This window comes from Lampetra planeri, chromosome 51, assembly GCF_965212315.1.
Source record: "Lampetra planeri chromosome 51, kcLamPlan1.2.h2, whole genome shotgun sequence".
NCBI classification, from domain to species: Eukaryota; Metazoa; Chordata; class Hyperoartia; order Petromyzontiformes; family Petromyzontidae; genus Lampetra; species Lampetra planeri.
In genome coordinates, this window is record NC_136157.1 from 4,346,308 (window position 1) to 4,367,912 (window position 21,605).

A 21,605-nucleotide genomic window follows, 5' to 3' on the forward strand; every position below is an offset into this window, starting at 1 on the left:
GGTTCTCACATGGCTCGGGCGATCGCGCACACGCTGGAGGAATAAACCACCACCGCGCGTGACCCCCGCGGGGTCAACCAACTGTCGTTTTCTCATTTTACACCGCTGGGTGGACATAGCTGGTGGGGGGGGGGGTTATTTCAGAAACTTTGCACCATCGTTTCAATTGCCTCGCCGGGGAGCATGAACAGGGCAACCTCTGGGTGGCAAGTCCAGCGCCCTAACCGTTACGCCACGACAGCATAGCGTGGCAGGACGAACGGAGGGTCGGGGCGTGGGAGAGTATTTTGTTGATGTGGAGAATAACATATTAAATGTATTCATAGCAGACCATGAATCACATCCACATTCTAGCTTTTCTTTTTTACTCTTAAACTAAGGTTAACGTTAGTTTGACGTGTTTTAACTGCTATCCCATTATTTGGTGCGTGTATCCATAACAATGTTATAAGCTGTACATTGTCATCTTCTTCTGTTGCATGGAAAAAGCAACATCTAAAAGGGTCCATCGGGTTTACATCGCCAGCCAAGAACATCTTCGCGAATGCCATCCATTGTCATGGATAGTATTGACATATCATAAAACTTATTTTATTTTAGTTTACCAGGTAAGGCCCACTGAACTATATAGATCTTTCTCAGAAGCAACCTGGCCACAAATGATAGCCCAATAAAGTGGCTTATCATTTGGAAATTTATAGCAGACAAATACCCTCAACGCGTGTTTTTAAATGTGGAGTAAAAATGGCAGGACCTGGAGAAAAATCCACGCGATCACGGGGAGAACATGCAAACTCAAAATATTTAGGCGTCAGGGTCAAAATAGACCCCACAACCTCTTGTATACCAGGCGAGGGAGTTAACATCCCGCCACTGCAGTTCTTCTCACCCACAATGATTCAATTTCTTCTCTAAACATCGGAAATGTGGACTCCCTTAAAAGAACATCCGCACAAACTTGAAATATTCAGGCTGGCGTGCCTGCCCACGATGCATCCTGGGTAAAAAAAGAAATATCAGGATTGTGTGAGTCGCTTTTAAATTTTTTAAGATCTATACATATTCCCATGAGGGGTCTTGTTAGGCAGGACAAAACAACCCGCATTGGCTGGGTCAGATAGCCCACATTATCAGTGACTGCATGTCCAAGCATCTTCTCTTTGGCTAAATAGGCACAGATCAGGTCAGAATTGAGATGGGCTGATGTGGCACAAAAGGACTGGCAACTGAGTGGACCTGCCGGTGACGACGTATGCTTGCATGTTGAACTTCTTTCGCACCGTACGTGCCCAACCGTGCTAATCGGAGGTGCGATAAGACCTGCCCACGCGTGAATTGTAAATTGTGAAAACGGGCACTTTTTCTGCCAAAAATGTCGATTATTCTGCCGGAACGACGAGGCAGAGTGACAGCGCAAACCTCTTGAGCGGTGGCTCTCAGAGTGCGGTCCCCACGACACAACTTGATCCGGAAATAATGAGAACGTTTATCCCTTTTGTTTCGTACATTGACGAATGTTTTACTTATGATATTTTACAATATATATAAAGTTGAGGTAAATTACCCCGTTTAAACTCACTGCTACGCCTAAGATCTAAATGCCCCACCACCCATGAATAAAAAATGTTATATCTGAGTAAAAAAAATATGTTTTGGTAATATAAATCTTGTTGTATTACTGCCATTTAGAGAGATGCATGCCAGATAAATGTTTGCATTGGCAAAATGGTCCGCAGGCTAAAACATTAAAGAAACACCAGTCTACATGATCAAGCGCTGAAATGTATTTACGAAGCGACAACCTGGGTTAATCAAGTACAAATGTATTCGAAATTTACAGTATTCATGGAAGCAACAGAACATTTTAATGAAAGGTATCATAAAACATATTACAAGACCAACGTTCGACAAAAAATATAAAAGATCGCATTTAAAATAAAACAAGGTTGACCTAAAGAAATGAAATTTAAAGTGCAGTTAAATTTTACAACACAGACAAAAATGAAGAGAAGAGATAACTAAGACCATCGTGTACGTAGGCACAATTAGGCGTTAGCGGCGTGAAAGTTGAATCCCTTTAGCTATAAACATTTACAAAGTGGAATAAAACAAGACACCGACATTCATGATCTCCAAATAAAGAATCTAAGAACGTGTTGAGAGATGACACTTTCGGCATTTTTTTCGATGCGCAAAATGCTGAAACTATCTGATTCCATTCTAGATTTGAAGTTGTCGCGATTTGCAAGGGTCCATAATATTTGTTTTTGTCGGTAAAGTCACGTCGGTTAAAAAATAAAAATAAATTAAATCACGACGTTTCGGAGGCAACACAAGCTTCCGTCACAGCAAAATTACTGTATCATGACTTGATACAGTCATTTTGCTGTGACGTTTCCACCTGAAGACGGAAGCTTGTATTGCCTCCGAAACGTCGTGATTTAATTGATGTTTTCTTTTTTAACTTACCTGATTTTACCGAAAATACAAAAGAGTATGGATCTGATTTCATGTTTGAGTGCATGACAAAAACATCTAGGACATTAACCCAGCTGCAAAGACACTTATCCCATCTTTGTATATTAGCCACGGGCAGTATAATAACATTGGGTTAGCCACCAAGCCACTGTGATTTCATTCATTTATAACAACAAAATATAATAATAATAATGTACACGCTGGGGTCACCGCGCAGCTACAAATTGGTGCGAAGTGGAAAATTAAACTCGTAAAACATATTTTAATCAAGAAAGTTACCATTAAAAACGTCAAAGTAAATAAGTATTGCAAATAAATAAATAAGTGGCTGAATTAATAATCATATTTCAGATGCCAACTAATTCCCAGCCTTTTTTGTTAAGAATCCTGCCACATTACACGAATCCATAGGCTCGATAGCATTCAGGGGTGGTGCTAATGCAACACCGTGATCTACAGCTTTGCAACGCAAGGGCTCATAAATCCATACAAAATAATTAGAAGACCCGGCTTTTAATCCCTTAATAAGTCTTAATAAGGAAGTAATTCCATTGCAGGTAACTTGGAATCGTGCCAAAAAATAATTACAAAAATATATATACATACAAAACAATAAAAAAAAATCGCCGTGTCACCACGCACAGACGCAGAGGGTGATTTGTTTTATTACGCGTCGGTTTATTAACCGTTCTGCCAGCAGCCATAGCCAGCCCACGCTACCTCTGCCCGTGCCAGGGGACTTTTACAGCGGGCGCGGTGGAGATTTCAAGGAGACTTTTATTTCGCGTCGCAGCTCGGCGCGATTTTTTTAAAGTTCAGACTCCAAACGGTCAAAAAGTAAAACTGCCAAATAGCTCCAGATTGCAAGCCCACATAAAGGGGGGGGGGGGGGGGAGCCCTCATAAAATCACTAGGCAATTGCATCTTATTGGCGCGCTAACGTATTTATTGACGGACGGGTTAAGAAACAAGTCATTTGCTGCATTAATTGGATTGCCAGAGCGAAGCCTTGATTTATCCGGCGCTATATACAACTTCTGAGTCATATTTAATAATAGCACAGTGCGGCGTTTACATTTATGTTAAATTGCGGTCCGATGTTGTTATCTAATGGCTTCAATGCACGATTGCTATTACGGAACATCAGGAATTAAAATATTACTGGAGCACGGTGCCCAATGCATTTAAATGTCTCTGTGCTCAGACGTCCGTATGGTGAGTTTTATTTAAAAGCCCAGGCGCATAATGAGAAAATTTTAATACAAATTTTTTAGAGATTGTTTTTTTTAATTGTCGATAATTTGTTGGAAGTGTATAATCAAATATAATTAGAAAATACAATTTACCGTGGAAAATACACGAAACTGCAAGAAAACCAATACTATTACACAAGGCCGTAGCTATGGAGTCAACTTTGGGGGGGACCAAATCTTCCAGGGGGTCTGGGGGTCCTCCCCCAGAAAATACAATCTACATCTGAAAACACATTTGCTGCCTAAAATATAAAAAATGCACTAACACATTGGATGGACTTTTTAATATTTTTTCAATAATGTCTAATACTGTATTGTATTACATTGCTCTGTTTTTTTCTTTTTTACCTTTTCTAGTGCCATTGTATGTAATGACAGAGATTAGGCATTTATTAAGTACAACCATGACAACAATAATATGAACGTAAATATATGCATTGTTGTGTAAATACAAATCCAGATATTGTGGCCAAGGTTTAGCAAATTTGTGTTTTTATTTACATAGCATAGAATTAAAAAATATATATTGTTTATAGCAATATATTTGGGGGGACAAATAATATTATAATATTTATTATTTTGAACATATTTGAATATTGGGGGGGGATGTGTCCCCCCTCAATATATATTATAATTACGGCCTTGCTATTACATATGATGATGCAGTGGTTTAAGATAAATATATTTAAGCTCAAGGCAATAGTAGATTATCATAAAATATGATATGTTAGCCAGCTATTGTTTTCCCTACAATAGACGGCACTCATCTTAAGCTGTCAGGCAACAGAATATAATAGGACCACGTAAAATCTTCCCAAAAAATTTGGTTGTGCAGTTTCGCACTAAATATCATAATAACTAGTCACCATTGTATATCAGCACACACTCCAGTTTGTGTCAGCTTCTCATCCATCTAAAGGAAGCAACAATGCTCACCAATATCATCTCCATAAGTACGGTACTTGCAGAAGAACATAATTTCAAGATATTGTACTCTACAATGATAATCCTGCTGCAAGGTCAAGGCCACCATACCCTGCGGCTCGTGATAGAAGGATAACTCTTCGATGATTTGTCAGAAAGAGAGCAAAATAAATCAACACATTCGTCAGGAAACGTATAATATAGGTGAGGTTTCAGGAAGTGGCCCCTCCTCATAGCATATACAGGCTGCTCTCATATAATGTCGGGTATTGTTTTCGTAACGCGAATTGGATATAACGCCATGATGAATGTATTAGGGAACGCATGTTTTATAACGCGATTGAGTGAACAGAACTACGTCACGTGAGTAGGAATAAGCGATCGTACAGCTACCTTGATGTAGCATCATCGCACAAGGCGGGATGTTGCTGGATGCTTCTAGACGCTAGACACACACACCTCAGTCTATGTTCAGCCTGCGTGCGCATCTCACGTATTATCGCGGACTGTGCTTTAGCCTACATTATATTATTTATTATAACGCGATTTTTCCCATAATGCTCTGTTCTTCAGGGACGCAACTACCGCGTTATAGGAGAACAGACTATACATAATTGATACTGCATTGGCAGTGGTGTACAAGCACAAACAGTACATAACGTATGTGCTCTGATGAAGGGCCATTGCCCGAAACGTTACCTATAATTTGCCATTCTTTTGTTGCCAGTGTTATCGACGATTGCGTTAAGTTTTTGTTGTTGGTATTTGTGCACCCCTGCCAGAGCAGCATCACCATGTAATTTGGTAGTGAGAAGGTAGAGGGAATGTTGTTTCTGCAGACCGAATTGACTTCATATGTCATTCTTGCAGCAGCAGGCTTTTGCCTAGCCATTGAACAAAGACGGTCACTGCATCACGCGCTTTCAGATGAGCCACTGGAGCTATGCACTTTTGAATCTAGATTGAAACCCCGTAGGCGGGTGTAGTACCAGCCCTAGCGGGGCTTGGTGAGCGTTGGGATAGCGCAGGCACCAAGCATCGCGTGTCGTGCGGGCTCCCACCAGGGAGAGTGGGAGAGTGTCAGCCCAGCGGCAGGGTTGCCCCGGGCGATGGCACTCTGGTTGACCCCTAGGACACGTGATCTGGAGTGTCCACAGAGAGGTTCCCAGGTGGGGGGTGGCTAGGGAGTGATCACGTGTCCGGGGAGAGCTCTCGAGAGGGATCGAGAGGGAGCTAGAACGCTCGAGAAGGCGGGTGGGGACGAGGGTGGAGCAGGCCCCGACCCGGGGCGATATAAGGTGGGTCCCTGGGGGGAACTGGGGTTCTTCGTTCTACAAGCTGGAAGCTCTACGAGGCATCAACACGTGGTCGGGGACCCAAGTGAGGGTCTGACCCTTCGTAGCTGTAACTCCTACGTATAGAGGAGTTAGCTGGGTGGTCACCACTCTACGCTGTATCTGGTGAAGGAGCAGTTACCTCTTTGTGTTAACGGATTGATGTTACAATACAAGTATTGCCTCTAAATAACAACGTCAGCGACTCAGTTGGACTCACTACACATGCCTACATACATACATACACACATACATTCACCTGCGGCAACTGGGCCGGTGGGGGAGCCACGGTGGTAACATGCTAACTGCCTCGCCTGTATGTGTAATATACCATGCTCATTTAATAAATATGCTCTTTTTCTGGCAGATTCTTTTTTTTACCAGGCCCAATTCGGCCTAGCTTGTAGCAGTGCGGGTTTTGACGTAACATATTTAACTTCTGAGATTGTGTCTAATTATGCTTACTGGTTTAATCAATTATGAAATACAGACTATATATACGTGGACAAATACATAGTACAATAAAATAACTTCAGCCATTCTAAATTTTTCGATGGACAAAACCTCTCCATGCCGTGGCAGTCATTCGCCTTTTTTCTCACATGCTCGTCACATGGTGGTCAGGGATGCCACGATTGGGAGACATTAATTACCTCGCCTGGTATCCGGGAGGTCGTGAATTCGATCCCGATCCTGATGCCCGCTGAATATTTTAAGTTTGTGTGTCTCTCTCCCTCCCCGTGATCACGTGGATTTTTGTCCGCGTCCTCCGGTTTTTCCCACCACATTTGAAATCGACATCACGCATTCAGAGTATCTGGCTGCTGTACATTTCCACGCGACAAGCGACGCCAATTTGTTGAGCTATACTATGGGAACCTCATTTGCCAGTAAAAATATGATAATTGGTTCTTTACCCTTCTATCTGGCAACAAAACTGACACCTTTTTACAAGGAGTCATGTTTGCATAGACCGCAATACCTGCAGTCATAATACAAACAAAAGAACATAACTCTGATAATGTGCACTGTCCTTAAAGTTGATTGATCCACACCCGAGACAGCTTTCCTTAGAGCCTAGTCTCATATGGGTTGGACCAGATGACGCCAAAAGGCGCACAACTCAAAGACAATGCACCATCAGAGTATGAGAGCTCGGGGCAAGCATCTACACTATGGGAACCTCATTTGCCAGTAAAAATATGATAATTGGTTCTTTACCCTTCTATCATTGGTGGCCTCAGGTCGCTTCTGATAAATTAACTATATAGCGCAGTGTGCTTTACCTGGTACAATAGATATGGTAAATATACATCGTACTTTATATGAGTGTGTGAAAAGAAGAGGGTCTGGACGAATGATAAAAGTGGATGAGGTGAAGTTCCGCCCTGTATAATACGGTTTGAGGGCACTTCAAGTGGCCATAAAGTGCGCATAACCTGACCTTAAGTGCCGTGGTGACGTCATCACCACTTGGTGGCGAATGGCGGTTGCTGTTGTTGTTGGACAGGTAAACTGTTCCCAAGTTTGGCTTTATTGAAACTGGAGGGTGGGGCATAAACTTGCATTGAGACTTTTGCATTTTAGACTCTGGTCAAGGGAGGTAATTCTAGAAGTTTCGCTCAAATACAGATAATGGAACTTTATGGCATGGCAAAGTACCTGGCTGTTGTGGTTGGCAGGACCAAAATAACCTATTCAATATACCTAATGGTACCTCTGATTAAAATGAGGTTGTGCATGCTGTATCCATTGATGTTATCTTAATTAAAATGTGTCAGTCTTTGAAAACAGCTTTATAGATGTACAGCACTGTATATATATATAAAAGTCTACGCACAACCAGTGCCGCATCGAACGCACCGAGAATTCGCACCAATGCTTGCATTTACATCTCCAAAGTGAAACCGTGTCAATTCGGTTTTATTCTACGAGGGGCATATTCTACCCTTACATTTGGCAATATGTTTTCTGTTCAGGAGCTAAATGCCAATGTCGGGGTCTGTTAGCCACGACTGGATGTCTTCAGCAGAGACGATGTGCAGCTTTGCTATTCATCCATTCAAGGAGCGCAGACGTTACATGCTCAATGTGCACTGCCGTTTACGGAAACAAACAACATATACAATAGGCCACATTGGGCAGTGCCCGCAAACATAAGTGCTATGAAGAAGGGCTCCAGTATTCTTGACGAATGCGTTGTGTTTTTTTTTGTAGAGCACGTTGGTTATTCCGGGGCCAATGGGAGACAGCTACCGCTATGCTCGCGGTGCCACAACAGCGCTCTCGTTCTTGCACGCCTTGTCAATCGTTATCCACGAGCCACGGTCTACACTTGCGCGATGTCCCGCTGCCAACGCACATTGCTTGCGCAACAACTCCCCGTGCAGCGACTCGCTTATCTGCGACGTGACTCATGGGGGACCGTAGCCCAGCGGGCACGCCCGTAGGGTCAATGCGAGGCCAACGTAACATATTTTTTTTGTCAACACACGTTCGCCATCACCTTGGGTCAATGCACGTTTACCATAACGTTGGGTCAACGAGAGGACACAATTGCAGCATGGAAGTGCATTGATGCAGCACCGATTTCAAGCCCACTTAACTCAACAACTCCACCCTCCTTTCGCTCGGCCCATGTTAAGCTCACCTCACCATGGTCATCACCAACCTTTCACCGCTCACTGTCTCACGCTCTTGCCCAGCTTTTCCACTCGGCTGACTTGTCTGTCATGTCAATTTCAACACGTCAGATTTTTGCCGACCAATATTATTCATGAAAACAAGGTATTTGGGTTAGATCATTTGTTTGTTTTATTATTCACACATTAATATGTGTGTGATGTAACCCAATAGCCTTCATTTTGAATTAAAATTGTTGATTGTTGTAGTACCCTGATAAACCAGTGTATACATGTGTGACTAAAACCCGATCTCGGACCCAGGATCTCAACTGTGCCATCTCAGAGCTCTGACTCCTGAACCACTGCGTCAACTGTAGCCTTAAAATGTAATAAAAAAAAAACATATGTAGTTTAATCACCAGGGGACAAATTGTCTTTGCAGGGCAACATGGACATCTCCTGACTTCATCACACGCCTTGTAGGGACTGAGTCTTTGAGCTGCAGTGAACCAATGGTTATGCCGATTAGATGTCTGGCATTGCTGTTGTTCACAATTGCACCGAATAAAACATGTAAATAGAAAGTTTTAACACCTACACTCAAACTTAGGTTGTTCAAAATACTGCAGGGGTGGTTTTGTTACATCACCTTCCAATGGTTCTGTCAATTCGGGACCAATACTGCCTGAAGCTAATCATTGTCCATCCGTTTTCTTTCCCCCCGCATCACCCCCCCCCCCCAAATATATTAATTGTGTCAGGTTATGAGATGATGACATTTCCATTCGGAAACTCTCGTGACCCAGCGGTGCCTCGCTGTGTTGGAGGACAGAGGACAGTCCTCTTTGTGACATAGCTGCCATCGTTTGAAATCTGGAAGTTATTCCTGGTGTGTTAAAATGTACCCGTGTCTGTTACTTTCAGGCAAAGTCAATGCATTTGCATTGTTGTTCTCCCCTCATGAGGTTTAGTTAATTATTCTTTATTCCATAATATGGCCCAGTTTCTGTACGTGATATGTGGCGACCCTAAATTAAGGCAACTCAGAAATGAGTCTAACACGTAGCCTTTCGCGACCAATATCATCCATAATAGGGTTTTTTTGGGGTTAGATCGCGTAAATATATAAATGTGTCATTAAAACCCACCACTACCCGACACAGCCAACAAGTCAGGGTTGTCACGTAAACAGAATTGGCATGTTCTGTTAACTTTGTAATACATTTAGAGATTCGTTGTTTTTTTTGTTTAAATAAGCTTCGAATAGAATGCTATTCTTTATACAAGAATACTGAAGCAAAGAGAACAGCTCTTGTCACTTATGACAAGCCTTGAAAGTGTTTGATCCATGCCCTGTACTATGTGTGCGAATGCACGTACAAAGTGCCGGGCGAGTATAACACACGGTGAGCTGGATCAGTGTCGGAGCACAGGTCATGTCGGTCAGTCAACCTGGACCACCTGAGGTCTGTCCCATTACGTCTGGCGAGCAGCGATCCTTCGACACCTCACGTCGTGCACCGCTATGGCAACGCCTTCGTCACGTGGCTTCGAAGAGTCGCCATCACGAGCGCACGGTTCCTCACCCGGCTGTTGAACGAACATCACCACGATGAGCGCCACGGCGGCCACCATGAAGAGGATGCTGATCGTGATGAGAATGACCTCGAGGCCGCTGAAGCGTCGCCCCATGGTGACTGCTCTGCAGGATCAGCTGCTGCTGCAACCAAACAGAGCGCAGGGCGCACGGCACATGCGGGTTGTCACAGAGCAGCATGGGCACTTCCATCCGACCCGCATCGCTGCGATGACGCCGACGTTTGCAATGAATGGTCCGCGATCCGTGGATCGGCGATGACGGCCCGTGGAGTAGAGTTGTCGCAGTCTTTCTTCCCACGAGGTCAGACGCATAGGCAGTGAATATGTTTTGCAAGACACCGCTGTGCAGTGGGGTTCAAATTTAATATTTACTTCAACGGTAATCCCGTCGGGCAACACGGTGGTTCATGCAGAGCCACTGGCGGTACAAGTGGTTAACGCGCTGCAATCTGAACCCAGTGAACTGAGTTCAATTATCGACTCACATCAGTGACGAGTGAAAGCAGAACTGGTGGTGGTTCTCCCAGCCCTGTGACCAACCTGAACGAAACTACATCTCAACTATTTTGTTTTATTTCACCAGGTAAGGCCCACTGAGCTATATAGCTCTTCTTCAGAAGCCACCTGACCACATATAATAGCTCAACGAAGTGGCTTATCACGTGGAAATGTATAGCAGCCGAAAACTCTAAACGCATGCTGATTCTAAATGTGGAGGGGAAAACCGGAGGACACGGAGAAAAATCCATGCGACCACAGGGACAGCATGCAAATGTAGTGGTGTTAACTACTCGCTGTTCGCAAACTGTGACAGCAGATCGTAAACAAGGTTTCCCCGCTCAATCAAACGGTCAGGGTCAAACTTGGTGAGGTAGGATCAAAACCCAGATTGGGAAGGATCAATCAGAGGGTCTCACAAGGTGGCCGGGGATTGGACAACCCGGCCACGAACAGGTATAAAAGCCAGAGCGCTAAGAGCTCTGAAGAGGTTCTGCTACACGAAGACCCAAGTCGGCCGAAGATGTCTAGGACCCTGGACCAAGCCCTCCAGCCCTTATCAGGGCTAGGGCTCAGAGTAACCAGTGGTCGGGGAGAGATCCCCTAGGTCCAGCCAGAGGATGCTGGGAGAGCATGGAGATTAGATAGCCTGCAAGGTCCGGAGGCTTGTACCTTCTGAGGGTAAAGGGTGAGGGGACCATATACCCCTTAGTGTGATAGGGACGGTGTATTAAGATAATAAACAGTGTGTGCCATAAAGAAGTGTAGGAGTCCGTCCTTAAAACACTACACAAACACCAAATATATAGCAGGTGTCAGATTCGATATCGAACCCATGACCTCCTGTAGAGCATGCCAGGTAGTTTACATCTGGCCATCATGGCACCCCTTACCACCATGTGACCAGCATGTGAGGAAAAAAAATCTGCAATGGCCGCCACGGCATGGAGAGGCTTTCGTTCATCGTTGAATTTATAATGGCTGAAGTTATTTAATTTGACTATGTATTTTTACACGTATATATAGTCTTCATTTCATAATTGAGCCAACCGGTGAGCACAATCAGACAAATGTTAGAAGTTAAATATGTTAGGTCAAAACCAACACTGTTGAAATCTAGGCCAAGCTGGGCCTGAAAAAAAAACATGTTATAAAGAGAGCATGTTTATTAAATGAGAAGACTATCTTATGCATACATACAGCTCCTGGCACATGTGAGCTAATTACACAGCAGGAAAGCAAACCAGGTCTCACCTGGTGGAGCGCTTTCACATTGATCCAGCCCATGGGCCTGCTGTGTTTGTGGTTGCACCTCTAGCTTTTTAGGCGGCCGTGGAAGCAATTCAAAATTTCCCATGAATCCATAACGACGTTTGCTCGTTTCTAATGCTTCGTTGGTATTGAGATATCATTGACATTAAGTGTTGTACATAACACGTGTTCATGCATATGGAGTGTTCAAAAATGCATATGTCCACGTCGGGGATGAGCTCCCGAATTTTTTGACGATGACAGAATTTGTTTTAAATCGGGTCTCGGTGTAAATTTTAGACGATTCGAAATTGGTTGGGATTGATTTGAAAATGCAATTAATGACATCACTGATACGGTATCACTTTCGTGATTGCCCCGCTAATAGTGCTGCCACACGACGTAATAGTTATGACTCGTGACGTCACTTTTGCTAATTCTGAAAATCGAAAAATGTAAAAATTTTCATATAAACTATAAATATTTGAAGTCAAATCTTAACTTTCGCCTAAATAACTGATATCTGAAAAAAAATCTTGAACTCAACTTGAATCAATGTGTATATACATATGGACAATACTGTAAAAATGAAGTATACAAATGCGGTATAAATGTTCGCACATTACGCTGAAATCCCACCAACACAGGTTAAATGCCCAGCCATTCACATCACTGGTGGGTCGAGTCATATCTGGAACTCTATCAGGCCTCCCCTGGTTCAAGCCTGCCTTCAATTGTTTGCCTGGTCCGGTGTGAGAGACAAAACGCTGTGCTAGCCCTTACACGTGAATCAAATGACTTACAGGCAAATAGTGAATATCTTTATGATATTCGTACAGAGAACAATTACAAGTAATCCGAAATGTAATAATCACTGACTTATAGTTGTGGGTGGCTGGATGCCTCGCGGGGGATTTGTGTTATATCAGTACCCTGAGTCATCGCTCATCATGTGTGGGAAATGTTTTGCACCTTGGGATTTTATCTTTTTTTGGGTGTGTGTGTGTGATTTTTTACGTGCGGATTATTAACAATTAGTATGGAAACTTTGTCTTCATATTTATTTTTCCCATTTTTTTTTTCTTTCTACACCGATATATTTTGTTCCATACATTCTCCGCGAGATTTCGGACGCTGCCATTATGTAACGGTGAGCACACCGAAATCACACAACCTATACGTCGGGCGGTTGGATCCCCCTCAGCTCAGCTGTTGAATCAATGGGGAAAATTTCTTAAATTACCCTTGGCTTTTGTCCACCCGGCATTATATAAGGGGAACGCCGTAGTTAGTCGATCGGCAGGTCGTGCGTCGTGGGGTAAAGTTTGGGTAATCGCTCCAGCGGAGGCCCCATCTGCCAGCAGTCGTGTGTGCAGGAAATTGCAGGGCCGCTCCTTTAGCCTTTACATCCTTTGTTTGTGCCCAGGTGTCCCCTTGTGCAGGAATATGTTGGCCAAATGGGCTCTCTCAACTGATTACAAAGTTCAGGTACGTACATGTGTTAATAGGCGTTCATTAACCTCATTTGCCCCTTGAGTCCATTAGACTAAATAGGGTGCCTCTTTGCGTACATCGCAGGACACGAGCTTGGAGTGCGTATTTATGTGTGCGCTTGCATATATTAACAACGAATGATGATGAACACTAATCAGACGCATAAACGTGTCTCGGTTTAATAACGACCGTGCAGATAACTCAGAGGGGTCCTTTTTTTTCTCTTCACCTCATAGCCCGGGGCACGCTTAACGTGATTTCCTCCGCTGTGTTTCGGGAAGAGGCCGTGTCGGCCATGGCTTGGGAGGAATTCCGAGCCCAAAAAAAAAAAACACGGTCGCTCCTCGTGATTCCCGGTGACATGTCACCCTGGCAATCCAATCACGTGACCGCACGGGGTGACATCCCTCTCAGGCCGAACAGTCCCCGGTGAGTATTATTTCACATCGTCTTGCCAAGTATGCTGAGCAGTTCGCAAGGCTCTGGTTAGCACGGTTGGCGATGTCAGATGTGAAAGAAGTTCAGCATACATATGTAGTGGTGATACGCGCTGGCAGTAGGGATCGTGTGGCAGCGCGTGGTGATTGGTCAACTAGGGTGGGTGCTCACATCGTAATTTACAATATTACACATACAACCGTTAAACTATTATCTATTTCTTTTTTTATTTTACCAGGTAAACCCCAGTGAGCTAGAAAACTATTTTTCAGATGCCACCTGGCGACAGATGATAGCTCAACAAAGTGGCTTATCACGTGTAAATGTATAGCAGCATCTCGTTTTGGAGTCTTTCCAAGGGCACTGGAGGCTTATGTAATGTCGTAGCTGCAAATAATATCTGTTTACTGGTTTCAAAGTCCTCTGGGCCTTTGGCCTGACTGATACAGATACTATAAATGCTGCTGATGCGTCCACACCACTCTATAAACGCTCGGACACCTCGGGTGACCCAGAAATAACGAGAGTGCCTCTCAATATATAAAATCATATGCAAGCAAAAACTTTGTCCATAATACTTTTTAAGAGTGAAATTGGATATATAATGCAGGACCTTCTTGAACAAGTAAACCCGAAACTCAGGGAGGGTTTTCATGTGCAGGTCACCATGCTGCTTGTGCCAGGCTATGTGCCCTTTAAGGCCACGTGAAGTGTCGAAAGCGCGCTGGCAAGAGGTCACAGGACAGACCCAGGTGCCATGGGTTGACTGACTGAGATGACTGGCCGATGCACCACCTGTGCCCCCTACTGTGCCAACTTGCTGTGTATTAGCCGCCCGGCGCTCTGCTCGTTGTTATGAGCGTCGATCCTCTGCCCTCCATTGCTGCTGGAGGGCGATTGCCTCCCACTGCCCAGAAGCATCCTTTACGCCCGACCTTAACACTGCTGGAACCAGTTATTGGTAAATCCGCTCAGCTCCATATCCTCTCGAACCACGTAATTCCATCTCTTCTCTCACCCCACGTGACCTACTGATTAAACTAACTGTGGTGTAACCATTTAACACTGCTGGGTTAACAGAGGTGGGAGTAGGTTTAATTTTTTTTAAACTTTGACATCGTTTCAACTGCTGCACGGGGTTATGGAACCGGTGTGATAACCATTACAGTGTCCCCAATTATACTGTAACCGTAATTATATGGAATTAATCACGTGTAGCACCCTTCAATTTATAACATAATCACTGCCCACCGAAATGCATTGATTGGCCAAAATAAAAAAGTACGCGTACATTTTTATTCTGCTCATGAGATAAGCTTTTGCGAACGACACACTTTTTTACCTATCCTGTAAGTTTCCGTTCAACTTAATTTTGTGAATTCAAACTATGAATTAGAAACCTGCCGTACTATATAAACGTACTTGTGTGTGAAATGTAATTAGCATACTTTCCAGTGCCATGCCAATGAATAATGCATGACGAGAGTGAGGGACTTTCGGTGCCATTTTGATAATTTCAGATGGGCACGAAGCTCTGTCTCCATAAATTCTAAATATTAGGAGGCACACGCAAACAAATGAGGGAAGCATTTTTTATATTTATTTCGTACTGAGTTTGGCCAACTAAAGTATGACCGCTACAAGTACAGAGTGATTAAATGAGCTTGTGTGTGGAGCAGTGGTTCTTAACCTTCACCCCTTTGTTTCTTAATCGTTAACAAAAAAATATTGAATGTTAATACGTAGGTTTGATGAAACAAAGTCGTTGTACTTACATGCCCGTGCTCGATTTGTGTTCTGATGATTTACCGTCGAAAAAAATTCGACCGTGTTTCGCACCCCCAGAAAGGGCATCTCGCACCCCCAGGGAATGCGTACACTCCAGGTTAAGAACCACTGGTGAAGAGGCTACATGGATTGCTGCATTGCAGGATGGTGAGGAGTGAAAGAGCAATCTTTCTATGGAAAATCTGGCTGCAGCCATGCGAGTGTGGAATTTCCACGACTTCCTCGAGAATTTTAGTGGAATGACAATTTGTCCTGATTGTGACTGAGTAAACGCATGAGTGATTGCGTTAATAACATAAACAAAAAAACCACTGCAGTTTTGCAATAAACGGTTAACGATGCCGTTTTGACCTGGTTTGGCCTGTGGCATCGGCCATGAAACTGCAAATACAGATGATGCCAGGGTAAAGAATTACGAATTAAATTGTCATTTCAGATAAACGCCATAATTGGTTGAAGGGAAAAAAAACCCTTTAAAAGCTCAGCTGGATGGCAGCTACGGGTCAAATTGCAGATCTTGTAAGAATATGGGCAAGCATATTTTTAGCGAAAAATGTATCTGCAAACCCATAATGTAGGTTTCAGACATTCTATCAGATTACATTTTTCCTCAGAATGTTTCTTTGTTTTTTAATAGTAATTAAATTGTCTTCAATGATTAATGTTCTAAGATGTCATGTGAAAATGTAACCCAAAGATCATTAATGCGATAAAAAGGATGGCATATGTAAAAAGAAAAAAAAAACATTAATTTTACAAAGAATGAAAAGTGAAAATATCCCCAGGATAGTCATATGATAATAGGGCCAAGTTCTGTTAGTTAGTGCCAATCAAAATCAGCAAGACACATAGCCAACACCCACGCACCTGACCATGAATTTCTCCCCAGTGCTAAAGTCGACTCACTGCAGACGATAATGAATTTGCATTCCGTTATGTGTACACACATACATTATTATGATGATGTGTACACATACACACAGATAAAATACAGTATTCTACAAAGATCCCCCGTATAGCCTTAACAGGCTGTTGGGGCAAGTGCTGTAAGCAAGCACCTATGAAGGTCGGCACGGCACACGATGGGGTGGGTGGCCAACACCATACCCGGCCCCCTTTGTCTCCCCAGTTGCAATGTTTACACACTGCACTCGGTACTAATTTGAGGCTGTGTCGACCTAGGGGAGACCCAGGACCGGTTCAGATAATCATCACTGGTGCTGGCCATGAGCGGGAATCGTACTCGGGTCGCCGGGTTCGTAGTGCGGCGTGCTAACCGCTACACTACTGCTTTCCACATATATGTGCATATATATATACACACATAAAGAGCAATGTTCCTGACAAAACAACTTTTTATTTTATTTTGTACGGTGCAGCTTAATGCAATTGCCATGAAACGACAGTTTTTAGTGTCAGCAACAGAACTCACATCAAATGTGTAGCATAATGTTCAATGTGGCAACTACACCCGTGCCAAAGACGAACTCCAATGGTGAATCGTAATTTTCCTTCAATTATATTTAGATTTCTGTCGCAGAACATTTGCAAAACCATTATAAAAGAACTGACCTCATTTGCAAAGAGCTACACGGATACCGGAGAAGAGCTAGACATGAATGTGATGAAGGTATGCGTGAGCTGGTGGAATTTCTATTGAGTGTGAAGGCCGTGCAACTGCACAGGCACGGAATGGTTACTTTATTTCATTCTTTGCGCGGTCCATGAGGGATTCTGAGACTGTTTCAGTTTTTTTAAATTACCGTCTTAAAACTCGCCTATTTATACTGCAGCCTTTCCCCGTAACTTAAGATACCAACAAAAAAATATAATGTTGTCCGATTGGATTACTTTTAGACTATGATTCGGTTTCATCATCGTTCTTAATTGTATTCGAGTATAGTCATTGATATTATTATTAGATTGCATCTTAACCTGTTAGTGTAGTTTTATGTTTATTTACATCGTTTTTGGGATTTTTCAATATGAAAGGCATTATGTAAAATAGAGGTTAGTATTATTGTACTTTGCACCAATGCCCCATGCCAACCACACTGCACTGCTGCATATGTGTGTAATGTACTTGTGAATCACAACGGTTTCTAGGGCAGTCTCTAAGCATGTGTCTCACACACCATTACCATTGCCCTCCACTGGCTCTACCACAGCTTTCTCCATTCAAATGGAAATGAAGTAATTACACGACACATTGCAGGATTCGGATGATTGGCAAGAGTGTAAATCCTGCACCGCGTGTAATAAAGTGTAATGAAGTTTCAGAATTCGCAACGCAATCTGGATAAATGCATGCGAGTGCAAGAATGCGACAGCGTGCGTGTAAGATATACACACGGTGAACATCAAGTATATTTTAATCATGGTTGCTTGCTGAGCACAGGCCCAAATGCCCCAATATGCCAAACAGCCAGTAACAAACAAAGCTATTGAAGATTTGACAGATGTCATTCACGTTTGGCTGAATTGAGCACAGTTCTTTTTTTAACAACTTGGGAAATGAGATGATGGGAAGGGATTCCAAAGTGGAGCAGTGCTAGGAAAGAGAACAGCCACTCTGGTAGACTGAGTCCTCATAAACTCGGCATTGAGCTGAAGACATGCATCATACCTATTGATCCCCATGAGTGAGCAACCACCCTTTGCATTGAGTTATGCTCTCGTGGTGAAGGTAGTGTGACTGCCAACACTTGAATAAATCCAAAGTTATTTAACCACTTATTAATTTCATTATCTATTAATAAAGCCCAGAGTTTTGGTTTATCTGTTTGTCCATCAACTAAAATGATAAGAGAGCATTTCAGAAGGCTTGAATAAAAAAAGGCATAGAAAGTGGACCCCCCGCCCTCCAGATGTTGGGGTAAAAAATTGATCCAACAGGTGTTCTACAATTGTCGACCCCCCCTCCCCCCCAAAAAAAATATATGTTTCAGGCATATATGCCCAGATACCCTACATACAATAGAGTCATTAGTCTTCTTGGTTCTTTCGGTAAAGTCACGTAGAATGGAAATAATAAAATAATAAAAATAAAACATAATAAAATAATTCTCACTGTGAGAATTATTTTATTACGTTTTATTTTTGTTATTTTATTATTCTCACAGTGAGAATTATTTTATTATGTTTTATTTTTTATTATTTTGTTATTTCCATTCTACGTGACTTTACCGAAAGAACCAAGAAGATGAATCCCTGCAGTCACGAAAGCTTTAAATCGAGAGTCATTAGTATTCATATTCTTGGTTCTTTCGGGTGGTCACGTAGAGAGAAAACAACAACTAAAACATTTAAATGTTAAATACATTTTTTGGGGGGAAAATAATCAAAGCAAAAAAACGGGTGGCAGGAGAACATCAGTGGGGGCGACGAGAAGCCCTCCGTAGGAGTTAGAATAAGGTGGCCGTGGGCGTTAGGCCGCCGATGCTCGAGCGTAATTAAATACGCGGACAGACACTTGTGCGAGTTGCAATTCAACCTCCGTTAATGGCCCAACTGTCAGAAGGTGCAAAAAAAAAATATCTCGCACTCGCTGTTAATAATTAATGCGATGCAAGATTATGGCTTTTGTTTGCAGCCTTCAGCTCCAGTAACAACGCCTGCGCTGTGTCCCGTGGACAAGTGGAGCTATCACTCCGAGATAAACCCTCGTTATTGTACTACTACTAATAATAGTACGTTGGTCATGCACGACCTCGCATCCCAGGGAGAGCTTGACCTTTCAACCCCACTATCCATCGGTGACTGGGGGAGCGTGTTACTCTGCAGCGGTCTACAGGGCACCTGGGATGGCAGCAAACACGAGGCTTCTTGCGTGTTTATGGCTGGTTATTGCCTCACTTGCACAACTCTGACATAACAGACACATACTCATGTGTCGGTTATGTCAGGAGTGCCGCCCGGTGCCGAGATGTTAACTTTCTCGCCTGGTATACAGTAGGTCGTCGGTTCGAGCCTGACCCTGACGCCTGTATATTTGGAGTTTGCGTCTCTCTCCCTGTGGTCGCGTGGACTTTACTCCGGGTTCTCCGGGTTTTCCCCCAACACTTTAGAAACATTAGTTTTGAGTATTTGGCTTCTGTCAATTTCCACGCAATAAGCCACTTCGTTTAACTATCATTTGTGCCAGGGTCGCTTCTGAAAAAGAGCGAAATAGCTCAGTGAGGCTTGCCTGGAAAAATACAAATAGATGAGTTTTAATACTCATGCAACGTTTGCCAGCATAGATAGCACAAAAGAGAAAACAAGTCCTCAACCACATTCATCATCGACACTTCACTATAACGTAGGCCTATACGGCAAGGCCTATACATTATATATACGGCTGGATGCACACGGCAGTGCGTGTGCTGCGCACGTGCGCTCTGCGTGAGCAAGTCCCGTGTCTGTGCTACACGGGTGGCTTAGGTCCACACACAGACACCACCATTCTCCCCATCATAATCATAATCTTTATTTATCCTGGAGAAATCCGATGAGCTGCAAAGCTCTTTTTGTTACAGATGTCCAGTCGGGGTGGGTAAAAAAAAACAATGCAAAAAAACGATTGGAATGCAAATCACCAAAAAAAATACAAATTAAACTAAAACATTTTTTTTTATCTTGCCACGTAAAACCAAAATGAGGTATTAACTTATATTTCAGAAGCGACCTGACCACAAACGATAGCTCAACGAAGTGGCTTATCATTAAAAAAATACCGATAGGAGCGAAAATCATAGGAAAGGTAAATCAAGAGCTCGCAAACAAAACTGCACCTCCAGCCTTTGAAGGGGAGGGGAAGTTCTCCTCGTCTTTCGGTTAAAATAAAGAACGAAAACAAGCTGAAAGGAAAACAGATATTGAATCAAACGTGCAATTAAACCAATGCTGTATACCCCACTGGCAATTAGACGGCGCAGCAGAAACTGTGTTCTTGCCAGTTCTGGCAAATCACAATTGATTTACTTATGTGCGAAACTGCATGTGCATCAGATCCACGCCAAGGAAGACAATCGGAACTCGATGTTCCTTTGAACATGAGCACAAAAGGCCGATTAGCATACACGGTGGTTGTAAACTGTGTACATGCACCTAAACATCTATACTCGTATAGTGTAGTCGATATGAGTACACTAACAAACGTGGGAGTTGTCTCCAATGACTTAGTTTTTTTTATTTTATTTCGCATGTAAAACACTTCTTCGTGAGTAGCAGCAGCCTTCTGTGGAATAGTCTTGAGACTCGGTTATGCAGTCCTGAATAAATACTTTACATCACTATCAGAACAAATAACAACAATTCAACACATTTGTCAATAACGCTCCCTAAAAGTGAAAACACAGAAAAACACTTCTATATATAATAGGCAATGACCCTTCAAATTGCCCTTCTTTGTAGCAGAACAGAATGGCCTGCCGATAATGATATTTGCGCATTGCAGCAACGCAAGGTCTTACCGTGTGGACGAGTGCAAATCTGATCGCCTCGAGAAGGGGGCAAAGTGTGAGGAGCCACTAGATTGCTGGCCGGGCTGTCTTTTTGCCCGTGTGTGCTGTTCATTATAAGCCCAGAGATTTTGCATAATGCTTAACCCAGACGATCGCAAAGCAGCCAATGGAAAGAGCAACTGACAATCACCTCTGTACATGCCATGAATACTTAGGCAAATAGGTGGGTAGGTCACTGCGTATGGAAGCAGGAAGATAGGCAGTAGGGGAAGGTAGGTGCGATATGTTAAATGTCTCGCCTGATATACTGGAGGGCGCGGGTTCGATCCCAATCCTGACGCCTGTATATGTGGAGTTTGCATGTTCTCCTCGTGGTCGAATAGTTTTTTTCTCCGGGTTTCCTTCCACATTTAAAACATGCATTTGTAGTAGTTGGCTACTATACACTTCCACATGATGAACCACTTCGTTGAGCTATCA

At 43.1% G+C, this 21,605-nt stretch overlaps 1 protein-coding gene across 4 annotated transcripts in view; it reads right to left on the reverse strand.

Annotated features, from left to right (window-relative positions):
* LOC144734529 (sucrase-isomaltase, intestinal-like) overlaps nucleotides 1-21,223 on the reverse strand; it is a 332,315-nt gene extending 311,092 nt beyond the window's left edge. The window contains exons 1-3 of one of the 4 annotated variants that reach the window (XM_078616770.1): nucleotides 21,135-21,222; nucleotides 20,454-20,519; nucleotides 10,200-10,330 (exon numbers count right to left, since the gene is read on the reverse strand). In XM_078616770.1, the coding sequence (XP_078472896.1) occupies nucleotides 10,200-10,305 (106 nt within the window). In that variant the 5' untranslated portion in view covers nucleotides 10,306-10,330; nucleotides 20,454-20,519; nucleotides 21,135-21,222. Of the gene's footprint in view, nucleotides 1-10,199; nucleotides 10,334-20,453; nucleotides 20,520-21,134 lie in introns of all 4 variants that reach the window. The other 3 variants (XM_078616768.1, XM_078616769.1, XM_078616767.1) reach the window with 3 other exon arrangements.
* Nucleotides 21,224-21,605: the final 382 nt, after the last annotated feature.